Consider the following 17964-nt stretch of genomic DNA (forward strand, 5'->3'; position numbering starts at 1 on the left):
ATGACTTTGCATATGTACTATTGTTGTAATTATTGTTACTACAATTATTTATGCTGTTGTTAATAGTATTATTATTAGTATAGTTGTAATATACTTATATTATAACTATATAGAATTGCCTAATTGATATAGGGGTATGTTAGAAGTACACTTGCTAAATATATTTAAGTATATACATCTAGATTTTCTCTGGTTAATCATGTATTATTATTGTTATTTTTTATTATTATTATTATTTATTTATATGTTTTTGTGTCTGTTTGAAACACACCACAAAATGTTCATATTGACAGTGGATTTGTTTGTAAAGTTTATGTTTTCCTAATAAACAAATCTTTAAAAAAAAAAATGTGTTGTTTCAATTTAATACTTTTAATAATTGAGTTTCTGATCTCTGTCTGTTTGTCTCGTCCTCCTTTGAACTAAGATTTTTTGTAAGCTTGCATCAGTGCCCTCTGGCTCTGGCTTGCATGTAACCAGCCAATCACAGCGACTCTGTAGGGAGAATGTTTGGGTTACCTGGCAACAGTCAAGTTTCAAACAGACATCATCCAACTTCTAGGCTGTGTCCGAAAACAAATGCTAATATACTGCCTACTACCGCAATGCATTGTGGGGCAGTGACCAGTGTGCTAAAGTTTTATACTTAAAAATTCTGGCCGATCAAGTATACATCCGGGCATTTCTCACATACACAAATTTGCTAACTGCTTATTTAACCTCAGGAATCCATTGTTCAAAAGGTTTTATCAGGATACATCAGGTTAGCGACTTTAAGGATTTGAGCTTTGAAGCGGACTTTACGTTGCATATTTTGTCCACAGGGGGCACCAAAATTCACACAAACTGAAAGATCCTCACAGCTACTTTAAATCTTAAAAAAATATTTGACACAGCTTTGAATGAGTCAGCAACTGTGAATTTATTATGTACATACTATATGGCATAAAGAAATAAAAATATAAACAAAATACAGAGCAGATGTTTGAATCTTAAGAGAACAGGCACACACAAGATGCAGGTAAATCTGCATCACTTTCATTAAAATACACACACACAGGAAATGTGCAGGATCAAAGATACATTAGAGAGTAGTTTTTGAGAAGCTAGTGTATTTTCTGCCAGTGTGAGGCATCAGTTACTCAAAGTGCAGAGCAGTTAGACTAATGAGACTGAGCGATGCTGGAGAAATACTCCAACATGTCCTGGATGGTGAACTCCATGGTGATTCCTGATCCAGGGTAACACCTTCCGATCAGGTCTTCAAAGTGTTTGTACTGGCGGATGAACTCGTCTTGCATGGAGTGCCACACCACCTGGTGGAGTCAAACAGAAAGTGCAACAGCTTGAAAAAGGAAGTGAGGACAGCTTCAATTTGAATCCAGAGATATAAAACAAAGGATACGACCTCATCATTCTGAAGTTGAACTGTTTAGCAGCTGTCTTACCTGGGTTAAGTCTTAAGCTGGCTATTATTTAAACCAATGGTGACAGAGACAGAGGCTTTTACCCATACATACAAAATAAATCTCCAAAATAGTCTATTCTGATGTGTGAAGGTGACTTTCGCCTGCCTGGTCATTTATTTATAGCAAAAAATCTGATGTTGTAAAACCATAAAAATAGGGCTGCTTATGGGCGGTGACTACAAACCAAACCCATGTAAGACTTCAAACGATTGAGCCCATGAGTTATGGTGTAATGTCACAACTTGTGTTCTCTAATGATATGTTACCTGTAGCAGACTTTCTTCTTCACACAGGTGTTTGTCCACCTTCTTGTACAGGTTGTCCAGGCCCTTCTTCACCTCTTTTCCGGGATATTCTTTGATGACTTTTCGCAGCTCTTGTTTGTTAAAGGCCAGCTGGTAGCTCACTTCCTCCTCGCGAACACCCTGAGCTACACGAGCCTCGACTCCTTCAAAGAAATGCTGCGGGAGAGACAGAAACCGTGTTACAAAATGCTCTCATAGCTGCAGGGGAAACTTGGTGATATCTCTTTTTTTTTGGGGGGGGGGGGGGGGGGATAATAATAATAATATATAATACTAATGATGATGATATGGTGGAATGATATGATGGAATGGAATTAACATGTAGCTGAAAACTTTGGAAGAAGGGAAAAACAATTAAAAAAAAAAAACTACCAAATAAAGAATAAACAGATAAAAAGTTTGCATGATGGTGTTTTGAAATTGAACAGATGATGTGATGCCTGATGTATATCGAAAGGAATAAAGGGAATAACATTATAAATAAAATAATTGTAAGAATAGAAGAAAAAAAAAGTTGTAGTAGTAAATAAAGATAAAAGAAAAATAAGAGGAGAAAAAAAAAGAAAAAAAGAGCAAAAATAAATAATTATGTAAATGACAAGAAAAATATATAAAAATACAATGTTTCATATCTAATAATGATAATAATAAAATTAAGTAATAAAAAAAAACAACAACAAACTTGGTGATGACTCTGACTTACATTGAGTTTTTCTAGAGGCTGTCCCAGAGAGTTGATGACGTAGGACTGCAGGTGGTCGGTGTACTTGTGTTTGGCCTCTCGTCTCTCTGAATCCAGGCAGGAGATCTTTAAACGAGACAGTGTGGAGAAGATCTTGTGGAAGTTCTCCATCATCACAACATCCCGTGGTGTCTTCTGGCTTTCGTTGGCTACTTTCTCCACTGAAGAGAAATAAATAAATAAAAAAAATAAAAAAAATATATATATATATATATAAATATATATATATATATCTATTCAGGCCTTTGATTCATGACGTCACATAAATGAAGTAGAAACTTTTTGGTTCAGCAGCAGTCTCACCATTCACAAAGACGGCTCTGATGAGTTTGACGTAAGCTTTGTCGAGGTCCCCTCGGCGCTCGGCGTTTCGGAAGATCGTTTCCGCAAGCTCAGCAAACTCCTCGAAGTTGGTGACAAAAAGCAGAATACCCACTTTGCTTTTCTTAGAAATCTTCACTTCCTCCATCTGCCTGATCTGACCGGACTGTGAAACAAAGAAAGATTATATTAAACATAAAGACGTCCTTTACATAATATTATTATTGTTTGGAATTTGAGCACAAAAGAGTGAAAAGTAATCATGTTAAATCTGTTAAGAGTTCAGCTACTTCTATTTTCTAGAAACCAAAAGAGTACCTGTAAAATGTATTAAACAGCTCTGCAATGCATTCAGAGAAAAAAGCAAACAGGCTAATCATTATTCAGCAGCTATTCAGTTCTTAGAGTTTCTGTAAGCTCAAATTCTTTATGAAGCTTCAGGATGCACAAGGCTTTCTAAATATTACCCCTTCTTTAACTTATGTCAATACTGTCCATTTACTACTTTAACTTATGTCAATACTGTCCATTTACGACTCTGTTTTTGCACATTTACATGTAATCTTCCTAGTAAGTAACACTAGTAATGCTAAGTTAAATCCTGGTTGTATATATTCACATTCTTAGTTTTAGATTTGCTAATATTGTGTTTTTTACTCATATTGTGTGTTTGGATAACCTGCTGCTGTAACGCCACAATTTCCCAGTTTGGGATCAATAAAGTAATTCTATTCTATTACCCTATTGGCTAATCAAAGATGAACCGATAAATGTTTTCTACTATGCAGAAATAAAACACTCCACACGTCTTTGTTAAACACACCAGAATTGATAAAAATCATAAACTCCAAGTCACTCTCTTCTAAAGAATTAGAATGCATCTCATTTTGGATGGAGTTTACATTCTACTAACTTTTAGATGTTGCACCAGCTGAGATAGTTTAGACGTAGGCAGAATTTACATCTGAAATCTTAAACCTAGCTCCTAGTAGGTGTAAAGTCCTCTGTAAGATACGGTTGTCATGGTGATGGTTCTGAAAGGTGGGATAACTTGGAGGATGAGGAGGAGCAGTGTGTTCTCTGTGATAGATTACATCCTTTAAAAAAATATGATGACTTTGATTTCAACTCCAGAGATAACAGAGTACTGTTACATGACCTTAAGATTTAGTTAAAGAGTTCACCACTCGATGTCACTGTTGTTGTGTTACACTAGCTGTATATGAAGGCTGTGGCTATTCTTATCAACTAATCATCAAACATTTGAGTCTGTGTTTGTGGATTAACATCAGTTAACAGAATTTATTTCCAGCCATTAGTCCATTCAGAGACAAATAGACATGAGGGGAACTACTGGAATGAAAGGCTTTATATGTGATTTTTTGATCCAGCAGATGTCGCCCTTGAGCACCAGCATGAAACCAAAACAACTTGCGCTGCATTGTTGTGTTAGCATGCTAATGCTAGCGATCTTTATTATGCTCGTATCTTCACACTGCATGTAAATTTACCTGAAATGAGCGTGATCTAGAAACACAGTTAAGCAGTGAGTACAGTATGTTATTCTTCTTTTCTCTAGTCCCTCAATTAAACAACTTTTATACGTTAGGGGAGGAGTCAGCCGGCCGTCCTGGCGATGTAAACAAACTGAAGATAGGACTCTGAAAACTCTGAAAACATCACAGACAGTGGGACTCGGGTGTTACACCCATTGTAGACAGTCATGACTCGTCATGATGTTATTTTCAGAGGACATATTTGATTTCTGCTACATTAAAGTGTGAAAAATCACATTTAAAGCCTTTAAGAACAATGCTGCTCTCTGATTGGTCCCATCGAGTTAAAACCTAATTTCTGACACAATATTTTGGTTAGTTTGGACGTGGAGCTCTACTGGTTTAGATGAACCTTACCTTTCTGTGGTAACCAAACAATGACAAAGTTTAAGTTACCAACAGTTCATATGTACGGCCGCAAAGTTTCTTGAGAAAACGTTTTTGTATGAATTGTAAAAATTAAATGCTTGATTGATTGTTGGAGGCAGCCTCAATCACATATTTCAGTAAACTGAATGACAGCTTCTCTTGCTGTGGCATTAAAACTGTGGGACAGATGACATTAGATCCAGCTCACTATGGCTGATGGTGATAATCTACTCCGATACTGATCAGCCAGTTCAAATTGGGACATCTTAAAATTTTCAGACAAACAAAACTTCTGTGCACTCACGATGCATTTGTCAAAGTTCCTCTTGACAGTGACCAGCACGTTCCCCAGAGTGGTGCTGAGGTACGAGGCCGGGTCGACGTTCTCCGCTGTCCACACGTGGTGACTCATCTTCACCAGCATGTACAGAGAGTTGAAGCTGTCGATTTTGTCCCCCAGAGCGATGAGACTGTTGAGCTCCGTCTCGATGCTCTGAAAGATTTTATTCATCATCAGCCGCACCAGGTCTTTCCTGGAGACAGAAAAGAAGTGAAAGAGACAATATGAATAATGATTTCTGGCAGTGGAGACGGGTTGTATCAGCAGAAGTGTGAGCTGATGAAGTGACGATACTCACTCTGATGACAAAGAGTGTCTGTGTTCAGCCTGGGGGGCAACTCTGGATGGCGTGCCTCCGTCTAATTCTTCTGTTTCAGGCTGACGAGAGAAGAGACATAAAACATGACAAAACCGAACAAACATCTGCCGACGTATGTCTGAATGATGCTGCAACACATTCATGCGTCTGTTGTTGCTGTAATATCCCACATAAATCAAACAACTAGACAAGAAAAATAATCTAATATGAAGTGACACCACACATGTCAATAGACGCTGACCTAAGGGGAGGAAGAGACAGTTTAAATGATCCTCCTGATGCTGTTTCCAGCACCTTCTCTCTGATTTACCTGAGCGAGAGGCGGGGTAACTGTCGGGTGCTGCTGCAGCTTAAAAAACTTGCTGATGAAGTCTTGTTCTGCAAGACACAGCGGCTCCAGCTCGCTGAGGACCTGCTCAAATATCTACAAAGACAAAAAAAACAAACATTTAATATTTGAATACAGAGCAACAGATGTAAAACAGCTGGATAAAAATAAGTAGACAGTATAGACAGGTCTAAAGGATTTCAAATTGTTCGATAAGTTGAGCTAAAGTGAGTGGCAGCTCAGGTAGCAGCTTCCTATCCAGACATCCTGTGCCTGCCAAAGAGCATACAAGAAACAACAATTTTAACTTCAAATTTGAACACTTAGTGTTTTTACTTCATTTAATTACTGCGGCTGTTTGTTGGTGAGAGGTCGAGACCTTGGTGAATAATTTTGGCTTACATGAATTGAAAATGATGAACTCTAAAGCATCAGGACCAAAAACAATCAGAGCGCTTCAGCAGCTCAGCTTGCAGCCTCTTCAAATGTCATGTATACAGAATAGCATCATGGGATCAAGTATTTAAACGTGAAAGGTGTGTTTGTTTTACTTGTTATTACTGGCTTTACTTATGAAACAGCCATAACATGTGTATCGGACAACTTCAACTTCTTAACTGCATTTTTTTCTAAAGTTGAACTCTTTTGGTTTCTTCCTCCTACTTCAGTTTTTTAGGAAACTTCTCCAACAGGAAGCATTATCAAATAGTTTTGCCACTTTGTACAACATACATGGACCTACATAGATGTATCCCCATTCCACATTTAATAGTTCAGTTTTAATCTCTGGCCGTGTCACCTTGTCAAACTTGGTCCTGTCGGCCACGTCCAGGTCAGACGCGGACATGTTGCCCATGTCGAGCAGCGAGGAGGACTGGGAGCGCCGGCTGTTGGCGCCCTGCACGGTCAGCTTGTTCAGACTCGAGGTGGAGCCTGTGAGCTTCCCAGAGCTGCCGTGAAGGCCTGACAAACATGTCACAGGTTAACTGAAGGGCAAAGAGTCAATCTGCAGGCTTGTGCGAGTCAATTATGAGATACATTTAGTAGAAAAGAATCCTACAGAAAATTGTTTGTTTTTTAGTCACTTATCAGAGTATGTGGTGATGCATTCAGCTGCTGTGGGAAGATTTAGCACCAACCAACACACTACATGGGGAGGTAATGGTTGTCAGAGCTTAAAGTGTTATGTATTGGGATTGCAGGGGTTCCTTTTAGTGCAGCTGTGTAAGGCAAAGTGGAAAAAAAAGCAGAGAGGGTAATTGACAGAGAAAAGGCTCCGTCAAATTGTCATACTTACTTTCTGTTTCCTGTTTGAGTGCACTCTCTTTCCGCGGAAGCGTGGCTGCAGCCAGTTAGAAAAGGCAGGCATCAAAGACAGAGACAGGTTAGGCTCAAAACATGCAGCATGGGAAGGGGGTTTGGGGGGGGGGAGGAGGCTAGATGTTAGACGTACACAGCTACAGATATGCTGACGTGCACTGCAGTGGTTGAGGTGTGCTCGTAGCTCAGACAAACCTTCAGAAAACAAATTCTTTTATGTTTGTTTTCAGCAGGGGAAAACTAACACAGAGTGCAGAAAGCAGAGTTCTCTAAAATAAGTTTAAATATTCAAATATGTATAATGTATTATATGTATATAAGACTTGAACATGTAAGGTACAATTGGGAAAAGAGTCGCCGTCAGAGTAAAACAACAGGCAGGAAATTACAAGTTGGGAAAAAATGTTTTGAGAACTGACATTACACAGAAGAAATCTGTAAAAAACAACCCTTTTTTTTTCTTCTAACATTGCTTTCAGTTTACAACACAAATACTGCAAGAGAAGATCCAGAGATGCAGTACAGTTCTTAATGCCTTGAAGTGAACAACAAGTAAACGATAGAAAAAAGAGAGACTTGAGTAAAAAAAATGAAGAAAAAAACAAAAACCTAATTACACAAAAAAACAGACGTGCGTCCTGACACCTCTGATATGAATCCCTCTTACCAAACTTGCCCTTGGCTTCCTTTGTTGTCCCCGCCATCTTTATCTTTGCGACCTCAAAGAAGTCTTTGATTTCTCGTTCGTATAATCTGCTCATGTAGTCAACGTAGGTCTGAAAAAAAAAAGATAACATTTGTTTGGATGCAAACAACAAGTCTGAAGCACTAAAGGCATCACACCTTTTTTTTTTTTTTTTTTTTACAATTCCTAAGACTTAAATGAGTAGATTGTCTGTAAGACAAAAGTGAAGTTAAAGCCACTAAAGCGTATAAAGACTGAAAACCAGGACAGAACATTTCCTTCCATTTGACTCGGTTATGTGGATCTTATTTTTCACATAAAGGACTTTTGCACAGCATTGACACTTAAACATAGCTTCTATCCTATTTTAATATATTTTGCACATTCTGTATTGTAAATATTTCTTTATTATTTTCATGTATGTAGTGTTAGACTCTGTTGCTCGTTCTGTTGGACATGTGTGAAAGTTTCAGGAACGTGTCTATAAAAATGGCTACAGATCATTTGTCTCACTGACCCTGGACAGACCCTCGTACTTCTCCCTGTGTGTGTTCTTCAGCCACTCCATGAGCTTGGCATAGCGCAGCAGGTCTCTGTGGAGGGGGCTGTGTTTGGGCAGGGTCAGCTCGGCCGTGTGCTGCGACAGGGTGGAGCTCTGATCGTGGCCCTGAGTGACAGAGAGAGGGAGACACTCCATTATGGAATATGAAGAATAAGTAATCCAATGTCTAGCCCCATTCTATCTCTCTTTATTCACACAAACACATGGGGATAAATTACCTCGCTTTTGTCCACAAATATCTCTAAGTAGGATACGTTACCTCCTTTTTACCTTGACACTGAACGCGTTCAAGGTTAAACACATTTTCAACCTTAAATTCAACTCATTTGTAAGCACTCGCTTCCCCTCTTATTGTTCAGCATCCACTGTTTGTGCTGTGAGACATGCATGCAGAGCAGACAGACAGGCACAGGGGTTTAATGATGTGAGATCTTTCGCACTAAAGCCAAGTTAGCACCCAAACACAAACAGAGCCCTCAGCTGAGTGCAGACCGCCGATGAAGGACGAGGAAGATGAGCGGCGGCCCTTTGCAGCGTTGAGAAGTTAGAAACGTATCTCATGCGTTCATATTAAGCTGTGAAAGGCTCTCTGAGGTCATGAGATGTGAGTCGGTGTGAGAGGCCAAACATTAGCAGAGAGGGGGATGGGGGGCTCAGTGGGGGTGCTGTGAGGGTACTCACTGGAAGCGACAGACAGGAGGACCTATAGAACTGAGGGATGGTCATTTTGAAGTGACTGAAGTGGTTGAACTGACACAGAGACAGAGAGCAGAGTGGGATGATTCAGAGTGAGCCACACAGAGAGAGTCAAAGGAAAGGAGGAACGACACAACGAGAAGGAAACGACGAAGCCCAAGAAGAGAGTCAGGGAAAAACAGGAAGTCCATGAAGGTGGAAAGAGAAAGAGAGAGAGAGAGAGAGAGAGAGAGAGAGAGAGAGAGAGGGACTGCAGCGCTCTCTGACAGAGCAGACGAATCCAGAGGATGACAAAAGGTCATAAATCTGCAAAACCATCCCTGCTCCCTCCCTCCTTGTTGACTGTTATGTCATATTCTGAGTGAAATGTATTTGACTTTAACATTACAACAGAAAAACTTGACAAAAACATGATTTACACGAATACATTCATTTATCAGCAAATTGTATTCAAAATTGTTTTGTAGCTGTTTTACATAAGTGTGTTCAGTGTCCCCCCCCCAACGGCCCCTCCCGCCCCGCTTCAGTTTTTTATTTTAGATTTTTATTTGGGGCTTTTTGTGCCTTTATTGTAGGGATATGATAGTGGATAGAGATGTAAATGAGGGAAGGATACCTTTCCAATAGAAAAGGACAGCTGTCATTAAAAGTAACACATGAACACCAAGATTCCTTCAAGTGTTTGTGTCGCCGTCTGTCTGCTTGCACCCCCCCCCCCCCCCCCCCCCCCCCCCCCCCCCCACCCCCCCACCCCCACCAAAAGCTTTATTGATTATACTCATTGAACTCACTTGATGATTTTAGTCCATTGTAGGCTTTTTCTCACACTCTTGTTTTTATTATTCCTATTACCGGTAATTGTGTTAGCTTCTCATAAAGTCCCTGGGGGGGGGGGGGGGGGGGGGGGGGGCTTGTATCCGTCTGTCTTCTGGTTCTTTTGATGCTCTGTTGAATGTCTTTTAACTGATTCTGTAATGACTCGATGTCACTGTAAATGAGGGATTACCCCTCAGTGATCTCATGAGTGTAAATAAAGGTTGAATTGAAATGCAAGTCAAAGATCTTTTCTGCAGTGGCATATCTCTCTGACAGATTTGACACTCCTACATTTTAGATTCTGATAAATCTATAGTGAATGTATTTTGACCGCTTAATGTAGAACTAGAGTTATTTAGTGTGATCTAGCTATTCCAAACCTATGGGATGGGTCCCTCCAAAGGTTCACCAAATTAACCTGAGGGGTCCTGTGACCATTAGTGTGAGAAATGACAAAAAAAAAGTTTTAGATCTGACCCACAGATTTATTTTAGTGTATTGAATCTTTGATTTTTGAGGGTTTGGAAAAGTGAAGCTTTTCAGTTATTTTGTAAACTGTAAGGAAACAATACAAGGAGATTAGCGGCCACTGGTTTCTCCTGAACAACCCCTTTTATTTTATATATTTATTCATCTATTTGAACTTTAACTGAAGCACTCTGAAGTACTTCTCTATGATAACTTACAAATGAATTCAAATGTGAAGAGTATCAAGAAACTACAGCGATCACATTCATGTTGTAAAAAAGTTTTTTTTTGCTGAATTGTTGGAGTAAAATGATTCAAGCCCAAGTACAATGAAAATCTCCCTTCTTTACTAACACCTTTGTATATATTTAAAGCAAAAGGAACTGATGTGAACACCTGACACAAGTAAGGAGATAACTCAAAGAAGACCTATGTAAATGAAGCTTAGAAATCAATGCATCACTTTCAAACAGGTTCCACTCTCTGTCAGAACCGGGGCTGTTACCTGGTGAACAAACACATTGTTGAGGTGATTTGTGAGGCGGCGGGCGAATGTGTCTCTCAGTTCTGCAAACAGGAGCTGCTGCTGCGTCACAGCCATCAGTTTCTCGTGACCTGCAGGAAAAAAAAACACAAAAAGACTTTCGTTTTATACTGACTGCTAAACAACAATGTGCATTTCTAAACAATAAGTATATAGATGTTGTTCTCATATCTGCCAGTAAACACAGAAAACATATTTATTCATCTGCATTGATTTATTAGAAAAATGGGCAGATGTATGAACTAACCCGGTCTGAGGGCGACATTCATGCACTGAGACAGAGCTTCAGAGGCGTTGATGCACGCCTCGATTCCTTTAGGAGACATCAGGTCTCCCTCCTGCAGCGCTCTGATGTGTCCCTTTGACAGGTCCATGTAGTTCTGAAAGAGAAAAAAGAAACAGCCCAGTCATCAAATTCAGAGCACAATTATATTAAGGGTTATATTTTGCACATTTACAGCAGGGTTAAATCTTTGCAAGGCCCCTAATTTTGTTACAGAAAATGATCAAAACGATCTCAAATATCTTCATTTTCAAAAAAAATGTATCCACAAAATGTTTTTAAAAAAATCACACTGGCAAACTGCTGACTTTCTATAAACCAGCTGAAGTAATCACAGAGTTGAATTCTCATCCTCACCACTAAGAACTGGATCTCGTCGAGCAGTTTGCCGTTGTTGGTGTTGCTGATCTGGATCAGGCGGTTGCTCTGGGAGATCTGGTCCATCTGCTCCTTGACGCTCTGCAGCATCTCCTCGTAGCTGCTCAGCTTCCCCTCAATGGTGTCCACCTCCGACAGAGCCTCGTCCAACAGCTGCATCAGGATGTTCACCTGCTTCTCCGATGCCATGATGGACTGGATGTTGGCCTGAAAGTTGGGGGACATGTATTGCTTATCTATCACACTATGAGTTACCTTACAGTTCCCACCGCTGATATCACTTACTTATATAACAGGATATCCCTACAACCTCCCTGAAGCGATAAGACTCGCAGATTCCCTCAATTATTTTAAATCCCTTCTTAAAACATACTTTTACAGACTTGCTTTTATGTGATGTCGTCTTCTTAATGTCTTTTCTTACTGGTTTTACTATTTTTTATCTTCTTTTACTTCTTACTGTTCTTTTATTCATGCTCTTTATTTATGCTCTTTATTTATGCTCTTATCTTAACTCCTCTTATGTTTTAACTTGGTATTATTTTATCTTACTTACTTTACTATTTATGTTTTATATGTGTATATACTTTTTATTTTTAGTAATATGATTTATTTTTTGATCCTTTAACCACTTGTTTCTATTTCTTTTACTGCTCTTACCTTCTTATTGATGTTCTCTTTTGATTTGATTTTATCTCTTTTAGCTTCTTACATCTTTTTAAGTCTTTGGTTCCTCTTGGTCTCAGCTCGTGTTGTTGGGTTCTTGTGTTGCCTGGGTTCTTATGATGGTTCTTGTGATGGTCGGGTTATATATGTCTGTTGGGTATCGTGCACTTTGGGTTCTTTTCTGTTGAATTGTATTTAATTATTTTTAGTATTTTACATTTGTTATGTTCTTGCTGTTGTTTATGTTCTTCTGTGTTTGGTTTAGTTTGTTCTTGTTTTTGCTGTTTGTCAAAGCACTTTGTAAACCTGTGTTTTTAAAATGTGCTATATAAATAAATAAAGTTATTACAATCTATGTAATAAATATACTTGATAAAACATTTTGTCATTCTTTTCACTCACCCCGTCCAGGACCTGCAGCTCCCTGCTGAGCTGCTCTGCGAAGGCCTCGGCGTTGGAGATGGCGTCCTCGCACACCTCCATCATGCCCTCGATGTCCTGCTCCTCTCTGGTGCTCAGTTCCTGGTAGTCGTCCAGAGCGTCCTCGTCGCCCCCGGCAACGCTCTGACTCTCCCCACTCGGCACCGACTCTGATCACCACAAACAGATGCGGGGAATGTTTGTTAAGAAGACAGATGAGGAAAGTTCAAAAACGCACAATCTGGTATCTAACAAGACAAGACGACTACAGACGACAAATACAAACAAACAGTGAGATGTAGTTCATGATCAAGTCTTCAAAACACATTTTAAATAAACTCAACTACAGTTTCTCATTCTCCTACAGTGATGCAAAGAGTAAAACTGCATCTTAAATCTAAATTAATCCAAATGTCATTCTTTATTACTCTTCTGTTTGATCAAACAATAAAACTTTGATAATCTAATTGAAGAAACACAGCTGCACACTGCTCTAGAAAACTACAAATACTGCCTACAAGTGTCTGATAACATAAATGTATGAACACGTGTAGATAAATAATCCTACGAATAAAAGGTGGAATGAACAATTACGACATGAGCTACATGTGTGTTATGATTGTTAAAATAAATCATGCCAGTCTGTATTTGAGAGTGAATTATTTCAAACAGAAGGAGCTTTGAGGAGGTGACAGTGTCTGATGAGAAAGGATGGTTTGAGGTCATGAGTTTTAAAAATGGAGCGAGGGGTGAGGAGAGGGGAAGTTAAGTCCTACCAACCTTCCGCTTTAGGAAGTTCTGGCCAGAGAAAGTGTAAGAGAGAAAAGTGAGAATAAAGAGGAATTTAACACAGAAAGCCACAAAGCAAGATTACAAAGAAGAGGCTGAAAACACGTTTTGAACATGCTTTTAACAAATCAACCAAAATCCAGCAGCAATACAGAATAGAACCAGGCGACAGCAGCTCTCTCACTTGACATCCCAGGCACATATTTTAAACCTGAAACTGCTTTATTAAGAGTTTCTTCAGGTTATAATCACCAAAAGGTCAAATTGTTGAAACACTTTGGGTTGTTTTACAGCTTCACAGTACCCACATCCCTGCAGAGGATTTCTAAGGCAGCTAAGGACTTCACTGGACAAACGGAGCAAACTGTGAGCCTAAATCCTCTGGAGGACGTTTTTGGATGGATTGTTAAACAGAAAACCTTTTAGATCAACGAGACCAGTCTGTGACAGCGTGTCAGATCACTTTCACACTGTGAGGCACACAGAGCAGATTACTAATCATTAAATGCCCAACTTCAGGATATTTTAATACATTTTAATTTCTCTTTTTTTTATGTCATATGATTATTTATTTTATATATTACATATGAATATGTTTTATATGTTAATGTCTTCTTTTGAATTTGCCTTTTAATTCTCATAAAGTTATAAACGTTTTGTTTTTAAATCTGTGAAGCACTTTGAAATGTTTAATGAAGAACGATGCTCTGTGAATTAACAAGTTAAGCTGCAGAGAAAAGCCAAGCTTATGTAAACAGCAGCTCGGCTGAAGCCCCCTCGCTGTCCTGTGTGTTAAAAAGCATCTGAGGTGGTCACAACAAAGTCTTGCATGCTTCTATTTCTGCAAGGAGTTGGTGCTACTCTGGAAAGGTTTTTCTCCGGCCCAGAGCTTTGGCTGTGGAAACACAAAGAACTGGTGCTAGCTTAGGCACTGGCTCTGAACCAGCTCTGGAACTGGCTTAGTGGAGACCAGATTTACAGTACGACACTTATTTAAACACAGACTGAGGTTCTGTCAGAACAGATGACACCGATTTTAAACAGGAAACTTTTTTGTCTAATCTTTTTCTTTTTAAATAATCTTTAATTTAAAAAAACCATAAGAAGCCTATTTAAGTGCATTTTAATTAACTTCACTCTAAAGTTTGAATATCGACATTGATGATTTAGAACGCCCAGCTCTACCCCAAACATAACCAACACACACAAACACACATGCTTTAAGAAAGAGAGAGAGACAGGCCTTTAAACAAATATAATCAAATCATGGACAGAGGCATGCGCTCACAGAGGAGTCTAAAGAGAGAGGGAAAAAAAAGATTACTAACCTTCCAGCAGCTGAGAACTGACATTCACAAACTCCACCTTCTTCCTCAGGTATCTCTGGTTCAGCTTCCAGATACACGAGATGAAGGAGTTCTTCTCTGCTGTGCTGCTGGCCACCCAGCGGTACACTTTCTCAAAGTGAAGATCGAATTCAGGATTCTCCTAAACCAGAAAAGACAACATGAGCTCTAAACTATGGAGAAAGAGGACGTGTATAACAAGTGATTTAAGTTAAAAGAGATAGTTCCTCAGACCTTGCTCGCATCTTTGGCGTCTACTTCAGTCAAATCTCTGAGCTCCCACGTCAGCTGTCTTTTATAAAAGTCTCCTTTGTCGGATTTCTTCACTTTAACCACTTTCACCTGGACAGGCCTCTCCGTGGTGACTGAACGAGGGAAAACAAGACAATACTTCAGGAACTTTTACTCAGATTACTTGGATTTATCTAAAGCTGTTTACAGAGTTAGCTCATGCACCTGTGGCACACAAGAAGCAGTTCTTCTTCTTCTTCCCCGCCTTGCAGACGTTGACGATGCCGAGGAGACGCTCGTCGTTGGGAGTGAAGATGTCCCTCTGGAGAGCATGCTTGATGGCTGTCATGGTGGATGCTGCGTATAGAACACATACCAGGATTTATTATTAAGATTATAAGGGACCTGCATCCATTATATATGTTTGAGTCACACACACAGCTTCAGTCATGAACACTGAAAACCAACTGATGAAGCCAGAAATCTGGGTGTAGTCACTGGCTCAGACCTGAATTTCAAAAGCCACCCTAGGACAGTTACAAAGTTGGCTTACTACTTAGTCTTGAAGATCGTATGTCCCAGCAGGACCTGAGAAAATTCTTCCATGCATTTATCTTCAGTAGACTAGATTACAGTGACGGTGTCTTTACAGGTCTCCCAAAAGAATCAGACAACTGCAGCCGACTCCAGCACTGAATGGTTTAGGGCTAAAATACTTTAATGACCTTCTGATACTTTATGAACCATCCACACCACTCAGGTCAGATCTGCTTTCTGTCCCCAGAGTCAGAACCAAACATAGAGAAGAAGTGTTGAGTTTTTATGCTCCATATATCTGAATCAACGTTCAGAAACCTGCAGGTCTGCTGAGACTCTCAGTTCCTTTATATCAAGGCTGAAGACTCACCTGTTGATAGCAGCCCTTTATTAAATACAGTTATCTAAATACTAGGGCTGCATGATAATGAAAAACGCTGACAATGCGATAACTTTCCATTCTACGATATATACTTCAATATGAAAAAATACAGAAAATCTAACATGGAAATGACCTACATGATATAAGAAAATTAAACAATGTTTGATTACTTTGTTCAATATTTCATTACCAAAATGAAGTGCGTTAAAAAAAGAATTAAAGAGTGTATGGTAGCTATAACTCAGCTTTTACGTCTATCTCTTTCTTCATGTTTACATAATACAACATGTTTCTCCTGAAGCAGAAAACAAACATAAACAACCGGCCTTTTCAACACTAAAATGGCACCAAGTACTCAAGGTAGCTGATAATTAGATTTGGCTTTATCTGACGGCGTTAACATGTTGTTGAAGATGGCCTTAATACCTGGGTTCCATCAGATAGGTTAATGTGCACATACTCTTTTAAATATTGTATTTTTTATTGCAAAAAAAATCAGACTTCTGCGATGCGTTTTTTGTGATTGCTCGTATTGCGATAATGATGCTATTGTGATTTATTGTGCAGCTGTACTTAATACACATTTTAACTAAATAAACAATGAACTTTTCCTCTTTTATTCTGAAACTGTCTTCTTATATTTGAGCTCCTGATTTTGAAGCTTTACGTTATTAATGTCTATTTATTTGAGTTGTTTTTATGCTTGTCTTATTATATTTTAGTTCCTATATTTATTTCATCTTCTCTTTAATCTGTAACTGTCAAAATAATATCTCCAACATGTCCTCTTTATAATGTTTCTTTTACTCCTTGTCATGATATTCTGATGTCTTTGTGTGAAGCACTTTGAATTCTTTTGTTGTGATTTGTGATATAGAAATAAAATTGTAATAAAAAATAATAATAATAACAATAACAATAATTATTATTAATAATAATAATAATAATAATAATAATAATAATAATAATAAAATAAAATTGTTCAATAGTAATTTAAATGTATGGTTGAATATAATAAGAGGTTTGGTTTGATGAAGGTTCGTCTTATCTCAGCACTTCCGGTCAGTACCGTTAGCTAACAGGATATCAGTGGATGTTAGCTTAACGCCACTGTGACCAAAACACGGCAGGAAGCACACAAAACAAGGTGTTAAAACACGGCTGTGTGTTGAAATGTAATGTCTAAACTATGTCCCTCTCTGTTTAAAGGCTCTGATGTCCTCTCTGTGTGTTAGCTTCATGCTAACTTAAAGATGTTCTGTTTGTTTGAGGCAGCTAGCAGCTGTTAGCATCTGTTACGCTACATGTAACCAGCGGCAAACATCGACATTATATTATCTGAAAAATACACTTTTATACGCTGTGGTATACTTTATAACGTTATTTGACGGATTTATATTTAGTAACCAGCTCCTACCTTGTTTTATCAGCCCACCAGCCCTTAGCAAAACACCACCCTCCCACTTCCGGGTTCAGCTGTCATGAGATTCAACAAAAGGTGTCAACATCCGGTTCATCCTGATCCACCCACAGAGGAGCATCTGATTTATCTTTTCAACTTTATTATGTGTTCAATCATAATTCAGCTAACTATTTATTTAAATTACTCACTTTCCCACTGAATTTAAAAATCTCAAACTCTATTTTAGCAACAACATTTTTACAGAAACGTTTGATGTCCATTGTTTTCTAATATTATCTATACACTAAATACCCTGAATAACAAACAGAAAACAGTATGCCATATATGCTGATCACTATCTTGCTCATGTTCTCCTTTGAGTGATGATTATTAAAAGTTGTTGATGAAATATATAAAAAAAATGCCTTTAAACAAACTCAAACTTTATTCGGATATTTGGATGATAAATTATTGATTTAGTGTAGGCATGATTTAATATAGGCTATAGGTATTGAATTCATGGAGGAATTCAATGTGAAACAAAATAAATGTACACATACAACATAAATGAAGAAACATCTTTAAAATTATATTTCAAACAGTGCTTTAATCTCTTTTTTTATGTCTTTTGCTCATTTCAATTTGGTAAAATTGTATGTTGCTAGTACAGTCCTCAGGACACCAGGTGGC

General features: G+C 38.5%; 1 protein-coding gene across 4 annotated transcripts; it reads right to left on the bottom strand.

Annotated features, from left to right (window-relative positions):
- Window positions 1–897: 897 nt before the first annotated feature.
- exoc1 (exocyst complex component 1) lies at window positions 898–17376 on the bottom strand. Of its 4 annotated transcripts, XM_061028839.1 has the most exons (21): window positions 17289–17376; window positions 15179–15313; window positions 14957–15087; window positions 14705–14864; window positions 13368–13385; window positions 12570–12757; window positions 11481–11708; window positions 11088–11220; window positions 10802–10911; window positions 8998–9066; window positions 8272–8421; window positions 7737–7845; window positions 7047–7091; window positions 6549–6712; window positions 5732–5845; window positions 5401–5480; window positions 5067–5295; window positions 2820–3003; window positions 2478–2677; window positions 1736–1930; window positions 898–1316 (listed from the first exon to the last, which is right to left on the bottom strand). In XM_061028839.1, the coding sequence occupies exons 2-21, from the start codon at window positions 15300–15302 to the stop codon at window positions 1164–1166; spliced, it is 2784 nt and encodes a 927-aa protein (XP_060884822.1). In that variant the 5' UTR covers window positions 15303–15313; window positions 17289–17376; the 3' UTR covers window positions 898–1163. The 4 variants fall into 4 exon arrangements, with proteins under 4 accessions (XP_060884822.1, XP_060884830.1, XP_060884839.1 ...); XM_061028847.1 differs by lacking the exon at window positions 8998–9066; XM_061028856.1 differs by lacking the exons at window positions 8998–9066; window positions 13368–13385.
- Window positions 17377–17964: the final 588 nt, after the last annotated feature.

Source organism: Labrus mixtus, chromosome 3 (assembly GCF_963584025.1).
Source record: "Labrus mixtus chromosome 3, fLabMix1.1, whole genome shotgun sequence".
NCBI classification, from domain to species: domain Eukaryota; kingdom Metazoa; phylum Chordata; class Actinopteri; order Labriformes; family Labridae; genus Labrus; species Labrus mixtus.

Coding starts and splice junctions, on each gene's coding strand:
- exoc1 (XM_061028839.1), bottom strand. CDS start 15,302: ATGACAGCCATCAAGCATGCTCTCCAGAGGGACATCTTCACTCCCAAC. Junction 5,846..6,548: donor ACAGGACCAAGTTTGACAAG/GTGACACGGCCA, acceptor TTGTCTTTGTAG/ATATTTGAGCAGGTCCTCAG. Junction 1,931..2,477: donor AGCCTCTAGAAAAACTCAAT/GTAAGTCAGAGT, acceptor TCTCTCCCGCAG/CATTTCTTTGAAGGAGTCGA.